This window comes from Sinocyclocheilus anshuiensis, unplaced genomic scaffold (assembly GCF_001515605.1).
Source record: "Sinocyclocheilus anshuiensis isolate Anshui unplaced genomic scaffold, SAMN03320099.WGS_v1.1 scaffold426, whole genome shotgun sequence".
NCBI lineage: Eukaryota > Metazoa > Chordata > Actinopteri > Cypriniformes > Cyprinidae > Sinocyclocheilus > Sinocyclocheilus anshuiensis.
Genome location: NW_015542362.1, coordinates 722,700 through 749,909, shown reverse-complemented (window position 1 = coordinate 749,909; position 27,210 = coordinate 722,700). Strand labels below are relative to the sequence as shown.

The 27,210-nt window shown below is 36.5% G+C and overlaps 1 protein-coding gene across 1 annotated transcript; it reads left to right on the top strand.

Moving 5' to 3' along the window:
- The first annotated feature begins 209 nt into the window (after nt 1-209).
- On the top strand, nt 210-25,954 carry LOC107691921 (dual specificity testis-specific protein kinase 2-like). Its single transcript, XM_016490770.1, has 11 exons — nt 210-368; nt 656-1,060; nt 8,878-8,999; nt 12,921-12,969; nt 17,494-17,640; nt 17,835-17,917; nt 21,936-22,026; nt 22,232-22,315; nt 22,823-22,909; nt 23,183-23,285; nt 24,240-25,954. Exons 2-11 carry the CDS (start codon nt 860-862, stop codon nt 25,319-25,321), a joined length of 2,049 nt encoding a protein of 682 aa, XP_016346256.1. The 5' UTR covers nt 210-368; nt 656-859; the 3' UTR covers nt 25,322-25,954.
- Nucleotides 25,955-27,210: the final 1,256 nt, after the last annotated feature.

Sequence of the window (27,210 nt, the reverse complement as noted above, 5' to 3'; positions counted from 1 at the left end):
ACTAATATAATTTGCACAACTAATAACTAGCGAATAAGCCGTAATAAAAACAGGTAAAATAGACTCTTTTCAACTGACAGGGATTTGGGTTAAAAGCGTCTGGTCATCTGTCAAACTGCGCAGGTGAGCCGCCGCCTCCGCCGCTGGACCCGCCCAGGTGAGTCGCTGCCAATAAGAACTCAAACTCAGTCTGCACACATTTCCTGCGACTTACATACACAGATGCCAGTAGGGGCTCCCCGATTAGTCGCTCTCAAAATGAAACACGAGGGGAACTGAGCAAACGCTTCATCGTTTTAGGAGATTTACAACGGACTGAAAACTGGAAGGTTGTGACTCGATAAGTTTGTACCTGTAGAGCAGCGCAGGTAAGCATCACGATAAACGGCACGGCGGCAAAATTATGATATTGATCATAACAAGGTTAATTTAAATAATAAATAACGATATAAAACAGTGTTTTAGAGAGGTCGCGGCCGCGCGTATCGCCTCACTTCTCTATGTATAATTCATCATCCGCAGTCCGTCATCATTTACACTAGTCCAACTTCACTAAAACATGTTCACCGCAAAAGCAGATAGTGATGTTCAGAGGATTTAAACGTAACTGTTTGAAACGTAACTGAAATCGATTCTCATTTCTTATTTGAAACAGGAATGTGAGGCCAGACATCAGTATGGAGGAAGCTACGCACGAGACCTGATCGGGGATTGCGTGTATAGCCCTTCTTAACTTGATCGAAAGGCGGACCCGCTCTTTTTTTCTTGTCAAACAATTACAGAGACCTTGAAACTGCAGGGTTGCGTGAGCGCCAGAGATATGTAAACGCTCGTAGTGGAATTTAGAGCGCGCGTGATAATGTCATCCGGGACCATCGTTATGGACCAGGATGACTTGGATCCGGAGGCTTCGGATTCTCTTTTGCAGGGGATTCACGGAGCGCACCGGCCCAGGCCGTCCTCTTACCGGGCGCTGCGCAGCGCCGTGTCCAGCCTGGCGCGAATAGATGACTTTATCTGCGAGAAGATCGGCTCAGGTTTCTTCTCAGAGGTGTTCAAGGTAAATATGTCATTTCTATCATGCTGTTTGTTTGTGTTTTTACACACTGCACGTGCTGCATTTACAGCACAATGTGTATGAAGAGGAACACTGCATGTAAACAAATGCGTAATTCTGTAGAGAGAGTTTGTTGAGTCATTTCTGTTATGCTGTCATATATTTCACAGAGAACTAAATATATCGAATAAAACACTGATTTATAGGATGGAAGTCGTTAGTTTGTGTTCACATGGTTTTAAAAGAGTCAAGTTTGAAACACTTTAACTATTTTAGTTTAAGCAGATATAATTTTTGCCTTTTCACTTTCCACCCTCTTAAATCATAATGCATTTGTTTTATTAATTGGGTTGACTCTCTTTACTTTAATATCTTTAAAATCTACAATTACCAAAATCTGAATTAGGCTATATTATCAAAAGGTGATTAAAAATATCTAAACTCATTTTACTGACGCCCTTAGGCTAACCTAATCCCTCAGTGAGCAATGACTAAATTCCTGTCTTTATTTCCATTCTGTTACATCCCATCCTGTTCATTTTCTTGGCATTTGTAAATTGTTTTGCTTTAAGTGCCTAAGCCTGAGCAGAGCACATTTCTGATATGCACCTGTATATAAATATTTTATTATATGAACATTACAGAGCTCAAAAAAGTACTGCATAACAAAAATAATCCTGTTATCAACTTTGTATATGATATGATTCTATTACTGACTTTGGACAACTAACCATCTTTTCACTTTAAGCTGACTTGATTGTGTGTCATAATATGCCTCCAGGTTTTGTAGCTCTGCAGATTTGTGATCTGTTTTACACTCTCAAAATGATTGATTGGACAGACCATCAATTTATGAACCTCTTTGCAAAATTATAATGATAGCAGCAGTCATTATGGCTCTTCCCTTCCTGTTAGAGAAAAGGGGTCGTGACCTGTGTAAGGACAGTAGGTCTGTGTTGGTGTGAAAGTGGATACCCGTTGACAAGGTGCGCAGGTGTGCTGGAAACTCTACTCCTGTGTTTGTGTGCGTGCATGAGAGACAGAGACTGACAGAGAGAGAAGAGACCTAATTAGCCATCCCTCATAGTTCACCCTGTCACCCAATTTACTGACCAGGCACCAAATACGTTGATGACTTCCTGCTGGTTATTGCCCGCAAAAATGTCACTGCCGATCAGGTCAATATATATGCAAATGTGCGGTAGCTGCTATTTGTTTCTGTTTGTAGTGCAAGGGTTATGAAATATGTAAATATGACATTTATAATTATGTGCAATCCATTTAATAGTCCACAGTTGTGAGGGTATTTTTAGTTAGTTTTTAATAGGTTCTTTTCGTTAATGGCCTACAACAATACTATTGAGCAATCTCTATGCTTGTCATGACAGATCCTTCAGGTGCTGTTTTTATTTTTTAAAGACTGTGCAGTCTGTCAACAGTAAGGACTTTCACTTGACTGAAAAAAGTTTCTGTTCGTTCGTTCTCTTCTAATTGGTTAGTCAGAAAAACCTTTTTCCTCCGTCTGTTCAGATAATGGCTTGGTTGATATTTCATCAGATCTGGAGTGGAAAAAAACATTACTCTGCCATTACATTCTTCTGCTAACTACTTCAGTTCTCTCCCTTTTTCTGCTTATCTTGATCAAATCAGAACAAGTGATGAAAGACAAGGGAATGATGCTCACCTCATTGTGGTATCAGCAGGATTGCTCCTTTTAAGCCGTGCCAAAACAAAGTTGCTATTTATGTGAGATTCTTCTACAAGAATCTGATGGAGGTGGACATCCAGAATTAAGTCTTAAAGGTTTACTCCACCCCAAAAGGAAAATTATTTTGTCATTAATTACTCGCCCTCATGTCGTTTCAAACCCGTAAGACCTCCATTCATCTTCAGAACACAAATGAAGATATTTTTGATGCATTGCGAGAGCTCTCTGACCCTCCCATAGACAGCAATGTAAGTAACACGATCAAGGGCCAGAGACGTAGCAAGGAGATCGGTAAAATAATCCATGTGACATCAGGGGTTCAACCGTAATTTTACGAAGCTACGAGAATACTTTTTGTATGCAAAGAAAACAAAAATAACGACTTTATTCAACAATTCGTCTCCTCCACATCACCTTAGCGCCATTTTGGAGAGTATCCACTGAACGCAAACAGCTTATGTTTTCGTTCAAATCAAAGCGTAAGTACAATGTAGAAAACGTATCTGTGTGAATAAAGTCGTTATTTTTGTTTTCTTTGCATACAAAAGGTATTCTCGTAGCTTCGTAAAATTACCGTTGAGTTATTTGAATTACGGTTGAATTATTGGATTATTTTACCGATCTCCTTGCTACGTTTCTGGACGTTGATCGCGATACTTACATTGCTGTCTATGGGAGGGTCAGAGAGCTCTCAGAATGCATCAAAAATATCTTAATTTGTGTTCCAAAGATGAACGAAGGTCTTACGGGTTTGAAACGACACGAGGGTAAGTAATTAATGACAGAATTTTCATTTTGGGGTGGAGCAACCCTTTAAAGATTTTTTATTTATTTTATTTTTTTTCTCTCTATGCCTTTTTAACTCCGAAATAGAATCATGCAGCATGGTTATACTGTACACTGGCCCCAAAAAGTATGTGGACACTTAATCTGCTTTTAAAAATGCATGAAAGTCATTGCATTAGATAACAAAATATCAAACCAAGTGCCATTTGTTTCAAAGAAAGATATACATGGCAAAATATTTCAAGATTGCAAATAATAAAACATTTACATTTATGCAGTTTATAGACACTATCCAAAGCAACTTATAGTTTATTCGAGGTAAACATTGTATCCAGTGTTGGGGAAAGTTACTTTTAAAGTAATGCATTACAATATTGAAACATGACAAGTTACTAATTGGGTTACTTAGTTACTTTTTATTGAAAGTAATGCATTGCATTTTATTTTGTGCTACTTTTTATCACCTGAGCTGGGCTTGCTTTATTTATTTTTAATAATAAAAATCCCAAAAGTTATATTTTTTGGCAACTGTAAAGGCCCTTTCACACCAAAAGTGAATTTAATAAGACTCAGCCTGGAGGAAGTGCATCTGCCTGTGTACCTCGCTCCCAATTTCTCTAAACATTTTCTCTAAAACATATTTTTATTAGCTGTACAGTGGAGCTTTGTGTTAAGGTCACTGTATCGAGTGTGCTCCTTGAAGTCCCGAGTTTGTTCCTGAAATACAGTAATGAGTGGTGACTGCACGCTGATCTGCGTTTGACAAAGGGGTGATGAGGTAACGCGTCTTGGGTTCCGCAATTAGAAAAGACGCTCATCGGTGGGATCTGGTTCCCTCCTTGGTGTCACGCGTTTTAAAAATGGGCTCACTTCCATTAAATATAGATATGAGGAGTGTGGTTGAGAGTACTCGCTGTACATTGTGGTCCTCCTGTCGGTGTAGTTTGAGTGGGAGGGGATTCGAGAACTGATCGTTAAAGACGGGTTGTGATTGGTTTGAAAGTTTGAGGTTGTAAACAATTTGCAAGCTAGTTTTGACATGATTTCGAAAGCCTGGATTTACAACACAAAGTCTCCTTTAGTGCTTCCCTTTTGCGTTCTCTCTCTCCCTCTCTGTCTTTCTATTCTTGTTCCTCAGTGTCTTTTACTAGTCAGGGCATGCATGAATGTCAAGCTCCATTGCTGCCACAGAGCTCCTGCGCATGTTTGTTTGAGTTTGCGTACGTTTTAAATATGAGTGCAGTCTGAACAATTTGAAGTCTGCTTGTGAATCCATTTTGATGCATTTTGCAGGTGTGCGTTTGTGATATGGCAACACGGCGGTTAAAGATTTCTTCTGGAAGGTTCTAGATTTAGAAGCTTAGCTCATGTATTGCCATTGTAACTTTGATTGTCCTTGCAAGAAATGTTTTACTTTGAATAAAAAGTTTATAATATATGCACATTATAGGTTGCACAGTATATCTGTACCATATCAGTTATTAGCCAATATTAGAGATTATGTATTGGTTAGACCCTAGAATATTTAAGTAATATATTGGATGTTCCATTGCCCATTTCCCATTAGATTAACCAAGGTAAAGGTAAAAAGTAAATCTTTTAAAACGACATTAAACAAAATGTCATTTTAATTTTTAGCAGATCTCAAAATGAATATATATTTTGGTTACACTATTTTAAGATGTCCTTGTTACATTTAAGTACTGAGTAATATTAAGTAAATACAGTACATGTACTTACTATATGGTTAGGGTTGGGAATATAAGGAATAATTATACATAATTAATTGTTGTTTTAATAGTGAGTACATGTAACATGTATAACAAGGACACCTTAAAATAGTGTTACCTAAATTGTTCATACAGTAGCCTACATTAATGTGATTCATCTATAGCATTGTAAGTGTTGTTCTTAGTGTTTCATTTGAAATTTATTTAGACAACACAATATAGAATTTTAATATCTGCTATTTGTCAACACAAAGAATACTGGCTTATAAATATTGGACAGAATTTTAATATCAGTGCATCCCTATTAAAAAATAACCGAGCTAAACTGGGTGTAAATGCTAGTATATGAACGTTATTTTATTTGAACATTATACAAACATACATGGTGTGTGGTATGAATGTAAAACATAAAGTGCAGGATCACGGTAAGAATCATTTTATAAAAGATGTAAGCTGTAAAGAAGAAAAATGTTTTGTGTGTCTGATAATGTTTTAGGGCCTGTTAAGTGCTCTATGGGGCGTCTCACTGGCAGTGTGCTGTAGTGTGAGAGTGGGTGCTAATGGTGCTCCGGTAAGTGCTGTATTAGACCACCTGTCTAAATGGCAATATGAGAAGTATGATGCTAGAAATCAGATTCATCACATACACGCTCATCCAGACTCCTACACCTCTTTTTTTCATAAACTCAACAGCATACTGAACAAGCTCAATGCTCATTCAGCTACTGTTTGCCTTTTGTGTTAGTGTGTGCACTGTGCAGTGACAATTTTGTGGGCAACCCAAGTTTAAATCCAGCTTGTGCCATTTTTTTTCGCAAACCAACACGCACCTCTTCTCCCTATCAAAAACAAATGCTGTACAGATCATTTATAGGCAGGCTGCGTGGTTTCTGTCCTCTTTGAATTCCATGGAAAGCTCCAAAGAATTTGAACAGCTGTCATTCACGAAGCTCTACACACCCATTGTTTGCTTGTTTAAAAAATTAGATTGATTGGATGCTGCTTTCAGCTACCAGGTGTACAGTAACCTCAGCTCCATTTTACGTGTTTTACCATATTAAAGAAAATGGTTTACCCAAAAAATGGAAATTTGCTGTAAATGTACTCACCCCAGTAGATTAGTTTTTTTCATCATCTGAACAGATTTGGAGAAATGTAGCATTAGATCACTTATTTATCAATGGATCCTCTGCAGTGAATGGGTGCCATCAGAATGAGAGTCTGATTAAAACATCACAGTAATCCACAAGTATAAACCACAAGACTCCAGTCCATCAATTAGTTTCTTGTGAAGTGGAAAAACTGCGTGTTTGTAAGAAACAAATCCATCAAGACATTTTCAGCTTTAACCGTTACTTCCAGCTAATATCCTCTCTAGTCCTCTATCTATAATATTCATTCATCTCGTCTGAATCAGGAGTGAAATATGCACGGATCAAGCACTATTTGCAAGCGAAAACAGTCCACAACAGTTTTAAATAAATATGTCAGTGGATTTTGATATGAGAGAATAACAGGGGATGGACTTTTTCACCGATGGAAGCATTATGGATTATAAACTTTTTGGCCAGAAGAGATGGTATAAAGTTAACACTCCTTAATGGATTTGTTTCTTACAAACATGCAGCTTTTTGCTTGGCTTCTTAATTGACAGACTGGAGACATGTGAATTACTTGTGGATTATTGTGATATTTTTATCAGCTGTTTGAACTCTCATTCTGACGGCACCCATTCACTGTAGAGGATCCATTGATGAATAGTGATTTAATGCTAGATGTCTCCAAATGAAGAAACAAATTCATCTACATCTTGAATGTTCAGTACGTAAGTTAATTGTCAGCAAATTTAAATTTTTGGGTGAACTATCCCTTTAATCCGTTCTGTATATGACTGCGTAATGAATTTAATTTCAGCTACTTAAGTGTCGATTACAGCTTTCCGTTTAAGTGAATCAACACCATGAAATATGAAAGCACACAGATGTATACCATGTATGCCTGCCTATTATATAAAACAAGACTTTCTCTCAGTTGCCTAAAGGACAAATTCTCACTGCACAGATATTTTTATCCCAGGATGCCGAAATAATAATAATGTGTGTTTAGGGCGTCTTCTCTATCCATCCCTGAGAATGCATTGCACCTCAGCACTGTTTACCTTTGATAAAAGGAGTGCACACACACACACACACACACACACACCTTCAGATGTGTGAGCAATCGTACACTCTCCCTCACTCAAGCTGCAGGGCTGAGTTATATCAGATAATTTATGGATTTTAAAGTTTTCTGCTATTGATCTTCATGAGACTCACAAAAGCAGATAATAGTGCTCATTGTTATCATGATATCTTAGCTTGCACGCTTTGGCACTGCAGGCAAGATCAGCCAGCCAGACAGCACGGCACAGGTTTGGGTGTCATCAATCAGGGATGGGTTTCTGCCTTTGCTTGATAACATTGTCATATTGCTTTTGTATAGACAATCAAAGATGAAGAATACTCTTGAAGCTTGGATGCAGATAGTTTCACTCGTTTAGGGAAATTCTTGCTCTGGGTTATTTAATTTTGTGTGTGTTTGTGTGGAAATATCTCTGGTCATCAAGGGAACATGTTCAGACAACATTAGAGTTAGTCAACAGCATACTGTTTTAATTTATAGTGATGAAATGAAACACACTTTATAAATTCTGCTTCATAAATCATTTTATGTAGTTGCTATGTACCAAAATATTATGGTTCTCAGTTCAACTGTTTGTTGAAAGCGTATCTGTGTTATTGGGGCAGCTACTGAGTCCAGATATGGACCAGACGGCTTGAATGGGCAAACCTCCAGCTTGATACCAGGCAGAGTGTTGTGGGTCTGTTTCATATTTCCTGTGAGATGTGCCCTGATGAGCCACTCAAACAAATGAAAGATAATGAAATATATGAACATGGACGCTATAAGCATCAAAGTATCTCATGATGTTACATAATTTTAGCCTTTCTTGATCATTTGCACAAAGGAGTTCACACGTTCAGTACCACAAATTTGCCTATATTTGATTAGTGACGTACAAATAGTACTGAATCGTAAATCAGTTTTTAAATGTTTCATGTAACTAACTTTGTTTTGAAAATTTCAACTTAAACTTGTCTAAATTTTAAATTCCACATTTTCAATATAGACTCCAGTGTGTTTCCTCCCGAGTACAGATAATGTCTCCTGCAGCCAGGGACTTTGAAGTCTGGAATGAATCGGAAGGCTGTATATATGTGTGTGTGTGTGTGTGTATGTGTATGTTAGACCAGTTTAAGTGTTTATATAGTATGTTAGACTAGTTTAAGTGTTTATGTAGTTAATAAAGCCTTACTTGTATCAAACTTGACGTTGTTCATTGTTTGCTCATAACCGGAGTGCCTTATCATGCAAGATTTATGCTACAAGCTTTGTGTAGAGTTTGTGTGTTTTTGTGTGTGTGTGTGTGTGTGTGTGTGTGTGTGTGTGTGTGAGGGAGAAAAGGGCCAGAGATCTCTGTCCAGCTGGCCCAGACATGAATAGAGCTCTAAAGTGTCTGTCTGTGACAAGTATTTTCTCTTTCTCTTTCTCTGAAGGTGCAGCATCGTACCACGGGGCAGGTGATGGCTCTGAAGATGAACACCATGGCCAGTAACAAAGCCAACATGCTGAAGGAGGTACAGCTGATGAACCGCCTCAGACATCCCAACATACTCAGGTCTGCATTGCACACACCCTCTGACAGTAGAGCTGGTCAACACTGAATATTAACTAGTAGTTGACCGATATATCGCCAAGGCCGATATATCGGCCAATATTTGACATTTTTCAAATATCGGCATCGGCCGATAAGTTTTTATGTTTGGCCGATGCGTTCGAGGCAAGACTTTTATTTTGATGGCGCTGAGAACAGCAGCGCCTGAGCACAGAGTGCTCACATTCTTCCTCTTGTTCGCTGTTGTCGTTAACAGTTCTGTCTAATACGGATAGAAGTCTGTCTAATAATAGAACCATAGGCGGAGGGTGAACCAACTCCAGGGTAAGGCTAAAAGCAGCCAAATGTATTAAACATAATAAACCCGTCTTTTTTAGCAAGAACCAGACATGGGTGTCATGTAGGCTAAAAAACTAAATGTTTAATGGGACTGAATTTGTATTTAACGTGATTACAATTTAATAAAAATGTTAGAAATTGATCATTATATAACGTTTCCTTTCCACGGTTTTAAAACAGCGAATAAATTATACATAGAAAGTGACAGTTATTCAAACAGCGAATAAATTATATATTTCACTATCATTGATCTATCGCGAGTTTAAGCACTCTCAAAAAAACTAAACTATCGTTATAATCGCTGAAGCTGTATACACTGTGAAATGAATCTCTTACTTACATTGTACGTACATCTGCGCTTTGTTGTTTATGATGAGAGAATTTGCAAGAGTCAGGAATTCAGTCAGCGAACGCACGCGTGCGCGCACTCAACAAAACTGATGAGTTTCAGCGATGACTCATCTGAATACTTCTGATTGGCCATTGCATTTCTAAGCTCAACAGATATGTGCGTGTTTGGTTAAAATGCGCAACACTGTAAAAACGCCTAAAATGAAATACGGTGCAACATGAGCAGATCTTAATTTAATGCCGCAATCGACACTGTCTGTTAGATTTAATTTAATTTATACAGACATAATAGATTTAATTTATTTGTGCAAGGGCATTTTTGTCCAATTTAGTGGCATTTTTGCCCCAAGTCCCCGTGGCCAGGGGAAGGCTAAGCCAAATCTTTGAATGAATAATGAACATTTCATTTCACAAACCTTGCAAACTTAGTCGAATCCAGCTGTGAGATCTTGTGAAGTGTGCATTTGTATCCTGCACGATCGCGTGTTCCCTGCGTGATTTTTACTTCTTTATTGATGAAAATCATCCAGTATCCTTGTTATGTTTTAGCATAAATATATCAAAATCCATAAAAACAAAACTGATTAAAATAGTTCTCATATAAATATTTTAGAATAGAGTTGATCTCATTCTTTTCCACTGGCCAAATAATATTTAAATTGTTTTAAACAATTCAAATCAAATTTAATTTATGCAGTTTTGCTGATAAGGTGAACATCTTTTAGCTATTTTTTCGTTTTATAACGATTGCTTTTATATTATTAGTAATAGAAAGGCAAACATTATAATACTTTCTTGTTTGCCGTCATTCAGCAAATATGCATTTATATAATTTAAACAAATCTTTGAATGACTAATGAACCATTTAGTTTCACAAACCTTGCAAACTTAGTCGAATCCAGCTGTGAGATCTTGTGAAGTGTGCATTTGTATCCTGCACGATCGCGTGTTCCCTGCGTGATTTTTACTTCTTTATTGATGAAAATCATCCAGTATCCTTGTTATGTTTTAGCATAAATATATCAAAATCCATAAAAACAAAACTGATTAAAATAGTTCTCATATAAATATTTTAGAATAGAGTTGATCTCATTCTTTTCCACTGGCCAAATAATATTTAAATTGTTTTAAACAATTCAAATCAAATTTAATTTATGCAGTTTTGCTGATAAAGTGAACATCTTTTAGCTATTTTTAGCCTATATTTATTGCAGTGTAAATAGAATTGTCTGACTCGGCGCGTCACTGACAAAGTAGCCTATTTTAAAAAGAAAACATGCAAATTACCATTTTCTTCAAGTTGTATCCTTCAAATACAGTGGTATTTTTCATAATGTTGTGGCGATGCCTTCACACGGCATCAACACCTCTGTGCAGCTGTGGTTGTATTCAAACCGGAATTGTGGACCTATTCAAACCGGACAATGGACCGTTTGACCACTGAATCCAGCAGTGTCTGCCATAATATCGAAGTAAGTGCGCATCATTGATCATTGTTCTCAATAAAATATTTTCTCATAACATGAGATCTGCAGTTTAGTTTAAAGATGAATTATTGTGCTCCTATAGCACTCCTCGCTGTCATTAAAACAGCATGCTACAGGAAAAGTGATCAAGCGCATCCACTAAATGTGTCTAAATTCATATAATTTGTTTAACTTCTGTGTAATGACTTTATGTAATTTCTGTGCTTATCTCCATTAATGAGAGTGGACTATTTAATGTAAATGTGTATATCGAAATGAAAACAGATTTTAAAATCATTGTTTACTTCATTACTTTTCTCACTCCAGGAAAAAGAGTGCGTACGCATGGTCTAGAATGTCCGTGCGGTGCGGTGCGTACATATTTACGCCAAGTTTATTTTTAATAAATCCCGATATGTGCGTGGACAATTGCATACGCAATTTCTATGCCCATTTTGTGCGTACGCAACGTTTATAAATGAGACCCCTGTTGGTTACAGTGTTTACTTCCTTTTTAATTAGATTTTTATTAAATATTTATTTATTTGTGAAAAATACTTTGTCATCAAAGTATAAGTATGTTTATTTTACACATTTATTTTTTAAATCCATTTTCAAATTATTTAAAATTTCTTGAATATTAATTAAAATTAAATAAAATGATATCAGCCATCGGTCACCCTGCTTTCCAAGATATCGGCAACGGCTGTCAAAAAACACATATCGGTTGACCACTAATATTAACCATATATGTGCAGTGGTGATATTGCCAAAATAGAAAATTAAAAGTATTTTAGAGTGTCGTTTGTATGTCACTAGAAATTATATTTTTATAAAAATATATTATATTAATTACTATAATTCTTACGTTTATGTTATGAGGCAAAATACAATTGCAGAATATTTTTTTAAATAAAGTATGTAATAATTAAAAGTGCTGTAATCGGTTTTAGCCATTTTGATACCTTTAGTCAGACTTGGCCACTGAGTTGCTGCAAGCACAATCAGAATACCAGAACTACAGTCTGATGCCATCTATACCACTGTACCAACTCAGTGCATGGGCTGTGAGGGTTAGCTGGGAAATAATATCACCAGTCCCTGGTCTGATGGCTCTTCCCTCTCTTGTGTACTAACACAGCCTACAGCCAGGAGAGTTTCCAACTAGATGTTTATTTTTATGAATTTCCAAGTGTTCATTTGAATAATTCATGAATTTATTTCTAAATTCACATTTAGAAGTTTGTATCCATTTTTGCCTCTGGAATGGAAAGAATATTTTGTTTTGTTTTAAGTCCAGCTTACCTAGAGGACAAAGTCTGTGCTGTTGGGCAATAAACAGTGCATTGTATGAGAACATGAATATTGATGTCACAGGATGGCGGCTTTTGTCTTGCCTCCATAACTGCAGCCACTGTTTATGTAGAGTAAAATATTTAATTGGAAGCTGGGGAGTAGAGGATGGAGCAACACATTATTACCCATGAAATACAAATCTATTTATCTTAAACAAATCCCCATATGAATACGGGGCTGTGTTTGTTTGCGTGTGCCAGGGAAAGAAGTCTTGGTCTTTTGTCTGCTTAACCTGCACCAGCTTGTGTGGTCTCGTGTTTGAATTAAGTGTATGTGTGTCTGTGTGTGTAAGAGAGCGAGAGTGTGTGTCTCACATTCTTGAAATGGGTCACTCTTGAAGGAACTTGTTAGCACCTCCTGTTTTTTGTTTTTTCCAGCACCCTTTACTCTTTCTCTGTGTGTGTCCCTTTAGGTTTGTGGGAGTGTGTGTACATGAGGGACATCTTCATGCTTTGACCGAGGTAAGAAAATGAGAGTGCTGATAACACATTAAAAAAAACAACACGATGTTTGGATAAAATGTATTTTATTCATACTTTTCAAGACTGAATGGTGTACTGTTCAAAAGTTTGGAGTCAGTATGATATTTATTTATAGTTTTTGAAGGTTTATGTTCACCAAGGCTGCATTTATTTGATCAAAAGTACATTGAAAAATAGTAATAATTTGGAATATTATTTTACTTTTAAAAGTTTTCTATTTTAAAATATTTAAATATGTATTTTATTCCTTTGGGAATTTTCAGCAACCATTATTCCAGTTTTCAGTGTTACAAGACCCTTCAGAAATGATATTAATATGCTGATTTGGTTCTCAAGAAACTTTTTTTTTATTACCATCAATGATGGAAGCAGTTGTTGTACTTAATATTTTTAAGGAAACCATGATTTTTGTTCAGGATTCTTTGATTAATAGACACTTCAAAGGAACTTAATTTATTTTAATTAGAAATCTTTTGTAACATTATAAAAAATACTTTGTCATTTAAAGTATAAGTATGTTTATTTTACACATTTATTTTTTAAATCCATTTTCAAATTATTTAAAATTTCTTGAATATTAATTAAAATTAAATAAAATGATATCAGCCATCGGTCACCCTGCTTTCCAAGATATCGGCAACGGCTGTCAAAAAACACATATCGGTTGACCACTAATATTAACCATATATGTGCAGTGGTGATATTGCCAAAATAGAAAATTAAAAGTATTTTAGAGTGTCGTTTGTATGTCACTAGAAATTATATTTTTATAAAAATATATTATATTAATTACTATAATTCTTACGTTTATGTTATGAGGCAAAATACAATTGCAGAATATTTTTTTAAATAAAGTATGTAATAATTAAAAGTGCTGTAATCGGTTTTAGCCATTTTGATACCTTTAGTCAGACTTGGCCACTGAGTTGCTGCAAGCACAATCAGAATACCAGAACTACAGTCTGATGCCATCTATACCACTGTACCAACTCAGTGCATGGGCTGTGAGGGTTAGCTGGGAAATAATATCACCAGTCCCTGGTCTGATGGCTCTTCCCTCTCTTGTGTACTAACACAGCCTACAGCCAGGAGAGTTTCCAACTAGATGTTTATTTTTATGAATTTCCAAGTGTTCATTTGAATAATTCATGAATTTATTTCTAAATTCACATTTAGAAGTTTGTATCCATTTTTGCCTCTGGAATGGAAAGAATATTTTGTTTTGTTTTAAGTCCAGCTTACCTAGAGGACAAAGTCTGTGCTGTTGGGCAATAAACAGTGCATTGTATGAGAACATGAATATTGATGTCACAGGATGGCGGCTTTTGTCTTGCCTCCATAACTGCAGCCACTGTTTATGTAGAGTAAAATATTTAATTGGAAGCTGGGGAGTAGAGGATGGAGCAACACATTATTACCCATGAAATACAAATCTATTTATCTTAAACAAATCCCCATATGAATACGGGGCTGTGTTTGTTTGCGTGTGCCAGGGAAAGAAGTCTTGGTCTTTTGTCTGCTTAACCTGCACCAGCTTGTGTGGTCTCGTGTTTGAATTAAGTGTATGTGTGTCTGTGTGTGTAAGAGAGCGAGAGTGTGTGTCTCACATTCTTGAAATGGGTCACTCTTGAAGGAACTTGTTAGCACCTCCTGTTTTTTGTTTTTTCCAGCACCCTTTACTCTTTCTCTGTGTGTGTCCCTTTAGGTTTGTGGGAGTGTGTGTACATGAGGGACATCTTCATGCTTTGACCGAGGTAAGAAAATGAGAGTGCTGATAACACATTAAAAAAAACAACACGATGTTTGGATAAAATGTATTTTATTCATACTTTTCAAGACTGAATGGTGTACTGTTCAAAAGTTTGGAGTCAGTATGATATTTATTTATAGTTTTTGAAGGTTTATGTTCACCAAGGCTGCATTTATTTGATCAAAAGTACATTGAAAAATAGTAATAATTTGGAATATTATTTTACTTTTAAAAGTTTTCTATTTTAAAATATTTAAATATGTATTTTATTCCTTTGGGAATTTTCAGCAACCATTATTCCAGTTTTCAGTGTTACAAGACCCTTCAGAAATGATATTAATATGCTGATTTGGTTCTCAAGAAACATTTTTTTTATTACCATCAATGATGGAAGCAGTTGTTGTACTTAATATTTTTAAGGAAACCATGATTTTTGTTCAGGATTCTTTGATTAATAGACACTTCAAAGGAACTTAATTTATTTTAATTAGAAATCTTTTGTAACATTATAAATGTCATTATAAATTACTGCCACCTTTTAATCAGTTAGTGCATCCTTGCTGAACAGATATATTAATTTCTTCAAAAAGTAATCTTCTTGATCCCAAATGTTTAAACAGTTGTTTATCTTTATTTATAGGTAGCATTTCTTTTGCTTTATGTACTACCTATTTTTTTCACTAAGCTCAATGCAGAGCATTCTGGAATTGCCTTTCATGCAATGGATATACTGTATGTGATGCAGCCTTCGAATTTGGTTAAAGGGGTCCTATTATGCTTTTTTACTTTTTGAATTTTAGTCAGTGTGTAGTGTGTATGTTTGGGCATAAAAAATCTTCAAACTTACAAATTTCAAAGTCCACTCCAAAGGGAGATATTTCGTTTTTAAAAAATCCCTTTTCAAGAACTACAACGAACGGCTCGTTTGGACTACAGCGTTAGTTTTCCGGGTTTTGTGATGTCACAAAGCGGCCCATTAGAATATCATTAAAATAATTCCCGTCTACGGAAATTCGAATGGTTGGGGGGTGGGGAGGGGCGAGGTCGTGATTAGAACGCTTGGTCGTGTGCATCAGATCAAACCGGAGCATGTGGGGGAGGAAAACACAACACGAGACATGGAACAGAGTCTGACAGCGTGACTGAAGATTTTATTTATGCTAATTTTTTCAATGACAAGCCTTTAAATTTAAAATAACAGTTTTCCATTTTAAAGGGGTCCTATTATGCTTTTTCTCTTTTTCAATTTTAGTCAGTGTGTATGTATGTTTGGGCATAAAAAAGATCTACAAAGTTACAAAACTCAAAAGTCCACTCCAAAGCAAGATATTTCGTTTTTAAAAAATCCCTTTTCAAGAACTACAAAGAATGGCTCCTTTGGACTACAGCGTTGTTTTCCAGGGTGTTTGTGATGTCACAAAGCGGCCCATTAGAATATCATTAAAATAATTCCCGTCTACGGAAATTCGAATGGTTGGGGGGTGGGGAGGGGCGAGGTCGTGATTAGAACGCTTGGTCGTGTGCATCAGACAAGACGACGATGACGAAGTGCTGCTGTAGCATCAAGTTTTCGCAAGTTATTACACACGCACCTGAATAATTATGTATGTAAATATGTATGTTACAATTATGAAAACGTTTTTATTATAATCTTGCTGACAGTACAATACAGTACTGAGACTACAGTGTTTCCCATACATCGAGTGCGGGTCTTTTTATATCACTGTATTTCTGAAGGAAACTGACTGTCTTCAGAAAATTGGATGTCATTTTCATTTAATCTTGCATGTAATGTCTGATAAAGCAGTGTTTTTTTGAGCAGAGCGCTGCTTTGTGTACAGCCGTTACCAGGGAAACCTTGATCTCTACCACTTCAACAGTGCCTCCTGCTGGCAGAGAATGAGTTTGCATATATATGCCGCCTGGGAAACACTGGACTATGGTATAAATAAATTCAACTGTATAACAGTTTCACTGCAATTCATGTTATAATGTTAGAATTAAATAACAATAAAAATAATACATATGCACTTATCTGTACATAGTAAATGCAGTTATTTTTAAGCGGTTGTTGACATCCTATCTAAAACGTGATTTAGCCAAAAAAAACAAAACAATAACATTACCACTCTAATATGTCTTGCGATATCCGTGCGTGCAAATGTTCTGCGCGATCCTCTTGTTCAATATTCTCTGGGTCTGAATCCGGCTCAAATTGATATGGCAATATTGACGCCATCGTCAAACTCAGTTTAGCAGACTAAAAGCAGAAGGAACTTGCAAGGGGCGGGGCAGTACTGAAACGCCGTCTAAGCTGTTCGCCAATCACAACGCACTGGGATAGCTAACCAATCACATCACATTTCGTTTTTCGGAAGGCGGGCCTTCATCAAGCCCGGAACTAATCGAGCCGTTTGTGCCAGGCTGGGGAGAAAGGTATTGTAATAATGTAAAAATAATGCGTTTTTCGAACCACCAAGCATGAGAGCATGTTCGAGTACACCCCCAAAACAAATTCAAGACATTGTAAAAGAGCTTAATAGGACCCCTTTAAAGCAAGACCCTGTGGAACAGCCTTGTTCTCCATTCTATACTAGTTTAATGTGCAGAGACAATTATCAGATAAGAGTCATTCATGGGTTGACATGTGAGGTATAACATGTAAAAATTTTCAAACTTCACATACTTTACCTTTAACATCAGGTGGTTTTATAGAAGGTGCCCACAATGTTTGACCTCTGTGTGTGTTGTAGTACATTAATGGCGGTAACCTGGAGCAGCTGTTGAACAGTGACATGTTCCTGTCCTGGTCTGTGAGAATAAACCTCAGTCTTGATATTGCCAGAGGACTGGAATACCTACACAGCAAGGGCATATTTCACAGAGACCTTACGTCAAAGGTACACACACTAGAAGGGCCTTTATTACAGAGACTTTGTGTCAAAGGTACACGTGCATTCCAGACACTTCACACTGGATTTGTACTGTACGCCACAAATGTTTCTGTAAAACAATAAATACAAATACACAATAAGGGCACACATCTGAATGTGTTTGTTTTGTTCCTCTGAATCTGAATGTGTTTGTTTTGTAGAACTGTCTGGTATGCTGGGAGAACAGGCAGTGCAGTGCTGTGGTGGGGGACTTTGGCCTGGCAGAGAAAATTCCTGATCACAGGTCAGTAAAATGCATCGTCATAACTCGAGATAAGATTTGACATACTGCACTCTTTGAGAGAGAGAGAGAGAGAGAGAGAGATGGAAGCAGTCAAGTACTGATTGATGAGCCTCTATTTTTCCATAAAGCACTTGTATCTATAGCTGGAAAGTAAATGATTAAGAGCATGTGATGTAGTCAGCACATCTTTAGCCTAGTGCAGCCTCCACACATCCAGCCCAGTCATGTCCTGCTGTTGTTTCAGTACATGTGTAAATGAAAAGGATGTTAAATACATCAGATATGCTTGAGTTATGATCTTGACATTTACCCTTAATAGCTCAAGTATCTGTTCACATGATATGACGCTTGTACTGTTGCACTGCAGGCATATGCACATTCTGTTAATGTAGACACATGGCTAGAAAAACAATGGGGAAAAAATCACTCTGTTGCTCCTGGAAAAAAAAAAAACCTTTTCATTTCACTGCATGTACACTACCAGTCAATGGTTTTTGAACAGTAAGACTTTTAATGTTTTTTTTTTTTTTTTAAAGAATTCTCTTCTGCTCACCAAGCCTGCATTTATTTGATCCAAAATACAACAAAAGCAGTAATACTGAGTACAAATATTTCAATTTAAAATAACTGCTTTCTATTTGAATATATTTTAAAATGTAATTTATTCCTGTGATCAAAGCTAAATTATCAGCATCATTACTTTGAAATAAAAAAATAATAATTTACATTTTAAAATATATTCAAATAGAAAATAGTAATATTTCAAAATGTTACTGTTTTTGCTGTACTTTGGATCAAATAAATGCAGGCTTGGTGAGCAGAAGAGACTTCTTAAAAAAAAAAACATAAAAAATTTGACTGGTGTTGTATGATGTTTAAAGTAAATGCTGTTCATAAGATTAAAAGCATACAATACAATACATCTAAACCAAACTGAGGTGTCACATAACATGACAGTCCAACACATAAGGTTTTAAAACTCATAACTATGATGGACACTAGGTTTTTATTGTATTTGTTGTACTTGTATTTTTTTTTTATTGTTTTTGCTATGAAAATAGCCTAAGATGCTGCACACTCAATTTATGGCATTAAATAAAAATATACTACTATGATGGACACTAAAGTACAAAAAGTAATTTCTTCATATTAAAGAAATAATTACACATACCAGTAATGATACATTATAGCTCTTAAATCCCTATCATGGTTTCCAAATAAATATTAAGCAGTACAACTGCTTTTCAGCATTGATAAAATAGACTATAGGATCATGTGACACTGAAGACTGGACTAATGGCTGCTGAAAATTCAGCTTTGCCATTACAGGAATTAATTACATTTTAAAATACATTCTACAGAATACAGTTATTTTAAATTGTAGTAATATTTCACAATATTACTGTTTTACCAGTATTTTCACTTGAATAAATATAGCCTTGATGAGCAAAAGAGACTTTTTTTTCAAAAAAATAAAATCTTTCTCACTCCAAACTTTTGAACTGTAGTCAACCTAAGAACAGCACTTCTATATTTAGTAATCTTAGTTTTCATAAATTTGAATTGTCCATATATTGAGGCCAATCACAAGGGCACAGAAGGATACATTATAATATTATACATTATTTTTGCAAGAAATCACTCTCTTGATATTACAGGATTTCCCAGTGTAAGGATGGTTGGAGGCTTTAATTGTGTAGACAAAGTTACACTCTTGGCAACTAGGTCTATGATACTGTAATTGCTGGGTGACCTTTACTGAGGAAATAGGAAATGAAGGGAGGAGGTAAATTGGCTCTTACCAGCATATCACTTGGAGGCATACAACCGATGAGGGGGGCGTGCAAAGCATATTTTAAAGCACATTGTGTAATTTAATGAGTTGTGTAGATTAAGCTTTGTTTAATATTACATGGACCTGGTTACAGAGTAAAAAAAAAACTTTGGCCTGTGCAACAATTGCATCTTTAAGTTAGGGATCACTGTTAATGATATTCCAGTGTGGAAACTGTTTGGCCAGCGCAGACTACTGTTTGTAGCTGTTAATCCGTATATCCTGTGGATTAACATTCCTTTTAGTGAAGCACTCATGCTGGGACATATTAAAGTGATCTGCTGCTTGTGTAATTCTTTCCTCAGCATAGGGCCTCTGTATAAACTTATGTATGAGAGCAGAGGTTTGTAAGTCTCTGTTCAGCTTTTCTTTTATACACTGTCTCAGCATAAATGTTACATAATGGGGTAGCTAAAGTGTACCTCCCAAACATAGCGTGTGTGATCATGAGTGCCATCAGAGTGCTGTTTTTGTTCTGCCTTTGCCATTCTCTCACTGAAGAGATCAACACAATGTTACGAAAGCATGCTACTCTTATATTTTGCAACAGTATGTATAGTTTTTGTATATTTACTGTGCATGGTATGTAATTACACTGTTGGGTTACACTTTATTTTAAGGTGAAAGTTTGGGTTACGAGTCCGACTCTCTAACCATTAGGCCACGACTTAACAGGTGTCCTTGTTACAGTGTAATTATACATTTAGGTACGGAGTAATATTAATTAACTTCATGTACTTACTATATGGTTAGGGTTAGGATCAGGGTTTGGCTTAAGGTTACTTGCATGTAATTATACATCATTTGTTGTTATTATAATAATAATAATAATAAGTACGTGTAATGTGTAACAAGGGCACCTTAAAATAAAGTGTCACCAAAATTTGGAGTCTGTAATATTTAATAATAATGTTTTTGAAAGTCTCTTATGCTCCCCAAGGCTGCATTTATTGACTCTAAAATACACTAAAAACAGTAATGTTGTGAAATATTATTACAATTTAAAATAACTGTTTTCTACTTAAAATATATTTTAACATGTAATTTATTCCTGTGATGACAGCCGAATTTTTAGCAGCCGTACTTAATAATGAACAAAAGTGTTAATTTCTTCAGAAAAGACCTCAAAATTTGAACCGTAATCAACAACAGTTTACTGCATAAATACTCTATCCTACAGTGCGATGTGCTCAACTTGACCTTCTCTTTCCAGTATTATGAATGAACCAGATTTGCACTTTCTAGCCTGACCGTTTTATTGAACAACCAATTGTTTAGACCTTTACTTGCACCAAATTGAAATTAAAAAAAATTTAAAATACAAAGTTGTACTAACAAGATGTTATGTAGACTGGCTGAATTAAACATGCAGGAAGATGAAGTCATGTGATGATGATGTTGTCACTGTTTGAATTGTTTATCATAAGATAATGCCTGCTCTTTTGCTTACTAATTTAAAAACTATGTATACAGCAAGTAGTAAGCTAGTGTTCCATTATGAACACATCCAGTGTGTGCATGTGATATCAGAGTCATCAGGGACTTGTTTCCGCTCTGCATTTGTGTTGATTTTAATGATGGCTTTGTAAGAAAGTCTGTGTGAAAGAGAGCAGTTTTACAGTTGAGCTCTGTTTTTCTCATTGTTGGTATTTCTGTAAATGTTACGTAATGCATATTTTGGTGTGCTTGCGAACGCTTCATGTTTACGTGTAAAACCACGGGTATTTGTATATGTGAAGAAGACCAAGCAGACTGCTTTTTGGAAAGCTCTCCTAAAAAGGACAAAGTATTTGAGCTGTTTGCTGCGGTAGATTCCCTCACTCTGACTAACCCTCATCCCCAAATGGTGTTTGCACTGCAGTACATTACTCCATTTATCTCTCTCTCTTCCCTTGTCTCCACTCTTCCCCTCTCAGTCTATTTATGCCCAGTACACAGTCCCAGACCAAAATAAAACTGAGGAAGTGTCTCTCAGCAGCGTATGAGTATGCCAGCTATAATTAAGATCTTACAAGACCTTGTTTTATTTTTATACATCCACGCACACATAATCATGCTGTGGGTTAATAGACTAGGGGTTTAAGGGCGTTAAATTTGGAAATGAGGAGTACTTAAAAGATTAATAGAACTTGTAGGTTCACTTTAAGTAAATGATTTTCCTGTTTTCCCTTTGGCTGTTTTCAGTGAGGAGGCAGAGAAACCGAGCTTGGCTGTTGTTGGCTCCCCCTACTGGATGGCTCCGGAGGTGCTCAGAGGAGAACGCTACAATGAAAAGGTCTAACACTGTATGATTCATTAGCCAGATACAGGCCAGAGTCCTTTCAGTGACAGTTTCACCCACATTACTTATCAGATTACTGTCATTTCACAATTTCAAATGCAAAGTTTGTGCCATTATTCCCATTGATTGAGAATCTTGTTCTATTAAGTTCATTATGTTTAGGGTTTTAGATAATTAAAACGCATTGTTTTTTTTACAGGTGGATGTATTTGCCTATGGTATTATTCTCTGTGAGATTATTGGCCGGGTACAGGCAGATCCTGACTTTCTTCCACGGACAGAGGTGAAAAACTGAACGTACAGTAACTTAAAAGCTCACTTCAAATATTTTTACAATTAGAACCTTTTTAGAAACTATTTCAAAACTTTTAGATTAAGAACTTTTTGTATTTAAACACATGTATTTAAATATTAAGGCGAGTATTGTTTCACATTTCCCTTTTTTTATTTTTTGCTGTACTATTATTCTTAAATGGCTGATAGCATTTTATTGGTCTATATCTGTTTGGATCACCATTCCACCTGGTCTATGAATATCAGGCCTGTAACAATCTCATGTGCGCACTCTGTTTATGAAAATGGGTTGTAGTTTCCTCCATGTGAGATAACAGCACTGCCAATGAAGTCATGCTTTTACATACAAATCATTGTTTAATTACACTGTTTATCATTGTCAGGATGATTTACTTCTACAGTACAGCCTGTACTCATCACAGTAGTAATATACAGCTTTGTAGCTTTTTTTTTTTCTTAAGACTGAAATTAGGCTTGTCTGGTGATTCTGTTTCAGGACTTTGGTCTTGATGTGGAGGCTTTTCGGCAGATGGTTGGAGACTGTCCTCCTCATTTCTTCAACCTCACAGTCGTCTGCTGCAATGTAAGACCTCTTATCTACCGTCATGAAAGATCATACATTAACACTGATACACCTCTACAAATCTCATATGCTGACACATATGCTTAAATGTGCATTTATTTATTTTTGTTAACCTTGGAACCTCTCCTTAACAGGGCTTCTGTCTAATTCAGATGCATAAAAGCAGCTTGAAGCCAATATAAAAATATATTATTCTGATCGCTTAGTATGACTTCACAAAAATGTGGGTAAAAGTGCTTGCATTTTAAAAATCCAGTCTTTTTTCTCTCCCAGATGAACCCAGACAGTCGGCCCTCATTCACAGAGGTGGCAGCAGAGCTGGAGAAGATAGTGAGTGATCGAGAGAAGAGTGAATGTATGGAGCCTGATGTAGAGGGTGAGTCAGCAAAAAATAAAAATAAATAAATAAATACAGCAGTGTTGCCAGAACACTTTTTTCTTTTCTTCTGCTCACATTTATTCAATTACAATGCATATATAATGCAAATTAGTATCAGTAAATCTTTTCAGAACTAATTTTCAAATCATGCTAAATGTTCATAAGTCAAATCACATTTCTGTTTGCTCTAAACAAAGTTGAAAATTCTATCATTATCAAACCAAACCATGAAGCCTTGTGAAGAGATACTATTGCTTTTTATGTGAACAGATTTAATTTATCTTTTTCTTTTCTTTTTTTTTGAAGATTAACCAAAGGTTAATTTAGAATTCATTTTGGAATTTTGGAAGGACATGAGGTTGAGTAAATTATGACAGAAATGTTTTTTTTTTAAATTAAATATCCCTTTAAATATCTTTCGCCTTGAAAATGATTAAAGAAGCTTGCATGGCATTAAAAACAAACTGAGCCTTAAAGGAACACTCCACTATTTTTGAAAATAGACTCACTTTCCAACTCCCCTAGAGTTAAACAGTTGAGTTTTACCGTTTTCGAATCCATCAGCCCGATCTCCGGGTCTGGCGGTAGCACTTTAGCTGTAGCTTAGCATAGGTAATTGAATCTGATTAGACCGTTAGCATCTCGCTCATCTCGCCTTATCGGCCTAGAAAACAGCAATTTTTCATTTTCCGTCGGTCTTAGTACACGATGCAACTACAGAAGGGTCAAGTTTTAAATAGGAAAAATGTAGAAACTCTTTGGTCATTTTTGAACGAGATGCTAACGGTCTAATCAGATTCAATGATCTATGCTAAGCTAAGCTAAAAGTGCTACCGCCAGACCCGGAGATCGGCTCAACCGTTTTAACTCTAGGGGAGTTGGAAAATGAGCCTATTTTCAAAAATAGTGGAGTGTTCCTTTAAATTAAAAAAGTTTTTTCTTCTTTTTCAGACCGGCCGTCCACAAACACAACACCTTTAAGTCGAAAGCATTCTGTAGACATTCCCACTGACCCGGATTTACTCTGCCGCAGTAAATCCGATGTGCTCCTCCCTCCATCCCCTCTCCTGACTTGGACCACACCGATGCGCGTCAACCCCTTCTCCCAGCGCCAAGACCTCAACGGCGGCCGCATCAAGCTCTTTGACACCCCCAGCAAGTCTGTCATTTCCCTCACCTTTGCTCTCCCTCCGCCCCCTGACCCTAGCAGCCCCGTCTCCTGTGACAAAGGCCCTCTCCATTTCCACAGACGCAGCCAGTCGCTGCCCTGCACGCCAGAAGACATCCGGTCTCTGCGTGGTACTGCTGACAATGAGAAATGTGAAAATACTCCAAGTGTTATGGACACAGATGTAAATCCAGTCAATGGAAATTTGATGGACATGGGAAGGGACAGTGTGTTGGCTATGAGCGACGAGAGTATTGCTGATCTGCCTAATATTAGTGAGGTTTTTAATACACCCGGTGACAATGTTAGGCGTTCGTATCCTAAGCAGGACAACAAGGAGGATAATCTTGAAATGGACAGTCAAGAAGCTGTAGCTGACGACTCTGGTCTTCCATTAGATCCAGAGCTGATGTCTCCAAACCGATCGAGGCTAGAGGAAAGCATTGAGGAGCCAATGGACTGCACCAGCTCTCCTGATACACTAGATGGCGCCATCGCTACTTCAACCAAACCTTTCTCCAATGGCTGGAGCTCCCTGGTCTCCAACGGGCCACCCTCATTACCTCCTTTACTAGACACAGACAACAACAATGGCACCATCCCTATAAATCGACCTCTGGGATGGGGGGTTAATAACTCCAATGGTGCCACGACCCCTCTTACGCCTCCAGAACAGGATGAGGTCATAGCCTGTCCGGGTTGCTGCCTAGCAGGGATGAGTTTCCCCTCTATTTGCACACGTGGACCTCGACAGACCCCTTATAAGAACTTGAATGGCGATGCGGCTGGAAAAAGGCTTCTGTGCAAAGCTTTGCCGCCCTCGCCTACTGAGCCAAACATTGCTCTGCCTGGCACTCGGACATAAAAGATGCATGATATATAGGTGAAGCGCTACCTTTAAAGCTGATGCTACTGCTTAATGCACTCAAACTAAAATCGAGCTGAAAAATGTCATTCTGAAGAGAAAGAAAACGCTATGTATTATTGTTTAGACAAAGTGGATCATTTAGTATTCTGATCTCAAGTCCTAGTCCTCTAAACTTGAACACTCCCATAGGTTTTAATCCCTTTCTAAAGAGGTGTTGTCAATATTCTTGTTATTTTTACAATTATTTGAAAGTTTATGAAAATACTTTGAATGGGAAAAAAATGATGTATTGTTTTATTAATGACATTAAATGACATGGACAAAGTAAAGTACTAACAGGCTATGTTGTGTTTATGGAAGATATGAGTCACATTATCGGTTTTCTACATTTTAAGTTGTCACATGGTATAAAAGATACAAAGCCTTCAGCTGGCTTTTCATTTGTTTTCTATTTTAAAGAATCATGCCCAGTGGAAAAGTCACATTTTTAAGAAAATGAAAGTCAGAAATGTCTGTTTGTTGCACATTATAGTTTTATAGGAGGTGAATGGCCAGATGATCACCGTAAAGAATTAACTTGGCATCTTTATAAAATGTTTCAAGCTGATCAAAACCTTTCATCAAAGTTGTCCTAACGCCTAAAACCAAAATGCGTTCTTGTCTTAGGACAACTTTGAACTTTTTAGATCTACTTCAAATGTTGACTACTGTATATAAAATACATACATACACCCTGAATTATGTTTAATAATGTTTAATATATAATATTCTGTATATTAGTACTTTGTAGAATACTGGTCAGTCTTTTTTTTTTTGTTGCTGATCAGAAATATTTTATTCAGCAAGTAATACAAATATTAACTGCATTAAATTGATCAAACTGACAGTTAAGACTGACAAGTGACAGAAAATGTAAATAAATGTTTTTTTTTTTACTTATATTCTTCAATCCTGAAAGTATCAGGGTTTCCATAAAAATATTAAACCGCACCAATGTTTTCAACATTGATAATGTGATGATTGATTGATTAATTGCAAATTGATTGAATAAATGCAGCCAAGGTGAGCATAAGAGATTTCTTTAAAAAAATCTTGCCCCAAACTTTTAAACAGTAGTGTTTATAGTGGGGATTAATAGATATGAAGATATTAAGATTAACTAAAAAGTTATAATTATTAATGTGTGTGTGTGTGTGTATATATATATATATATGAATGAAGTCCAGTTAAACCCTGATTGTCCTCATTCTCCATTTTTCTCAGTAAATATATTTCTAAAGGTGCTGTTGACATTAAATTTTCACCAGTTGTTGGCAACAACCCAAGTAATACAAAGAAAACAACACAAATAAGTTCAGAAATTAAGTTTTGTGTAATGAAAGACATGAAATTTTCACCAGATGTCGGTAACAATCCAAGTAATCCATACATACAAAGAAAGCAAAACAAATATGTTCAGAAATTAAGTTCCGTGTAATAAAGTGGAATGACACGGGGAAAAAGTAGGAGGTGCAAAAAGGCATGGAAAGCCAAGACACCAGCAGAAATCTCAGTAATTAGCAATCATGCCCCTAGTAAGTGGAAATTAATATTAGTTGGTTCAGTCCCAACTGATGGTCTATAAAAAGATGTCTCATGACCAACGTGTCACACAAGAAACATTTCATGATCGGTAAAAGCAAAGAGCTTCCTCAAGACCTTCACAACCTTATTGTTGCAAAACATACTGATGGCATTGGTTACAGAATGATTTCTATACTTCTGAATGTTCCAGTGAGCACTGTTGGGGACATAATCCTGAAGTGGAAAGAAAATCATTTCACCATAAACCGGCCACGACCAGGTGCTCCTCGCAAGATTTCTGACAGAGGAGTGAAAAGAATTAT

What these genes read in the sequence shown, in the direction of transcription:
- LOC107691921 (XM_016490770.1), top strand. Translation starts at nt 860, where the DNA reads ATGTCATCCGGGACCATCGTTATGGACCAGGATGACTTGGATCCGGAG. An exon ending in TCTTCTCAGAGGTGTTCAAG is followed by an intron (nt 1,061 to 8,877) that starts GTAAATATGTCA and finishes CTTTCTCTGAAG; the next exon opens with GTGCAGCATCGTACCACGGG. An exon ending in ACTTTCTTCCACGGACAGAG is followed by an intron (nt 22,316 to 22,822) that starts GTGAAAAACTGA and finishes ATTCTGTTTCAG; the next exon opens with GACTTTGGTCTTGATGTGGA.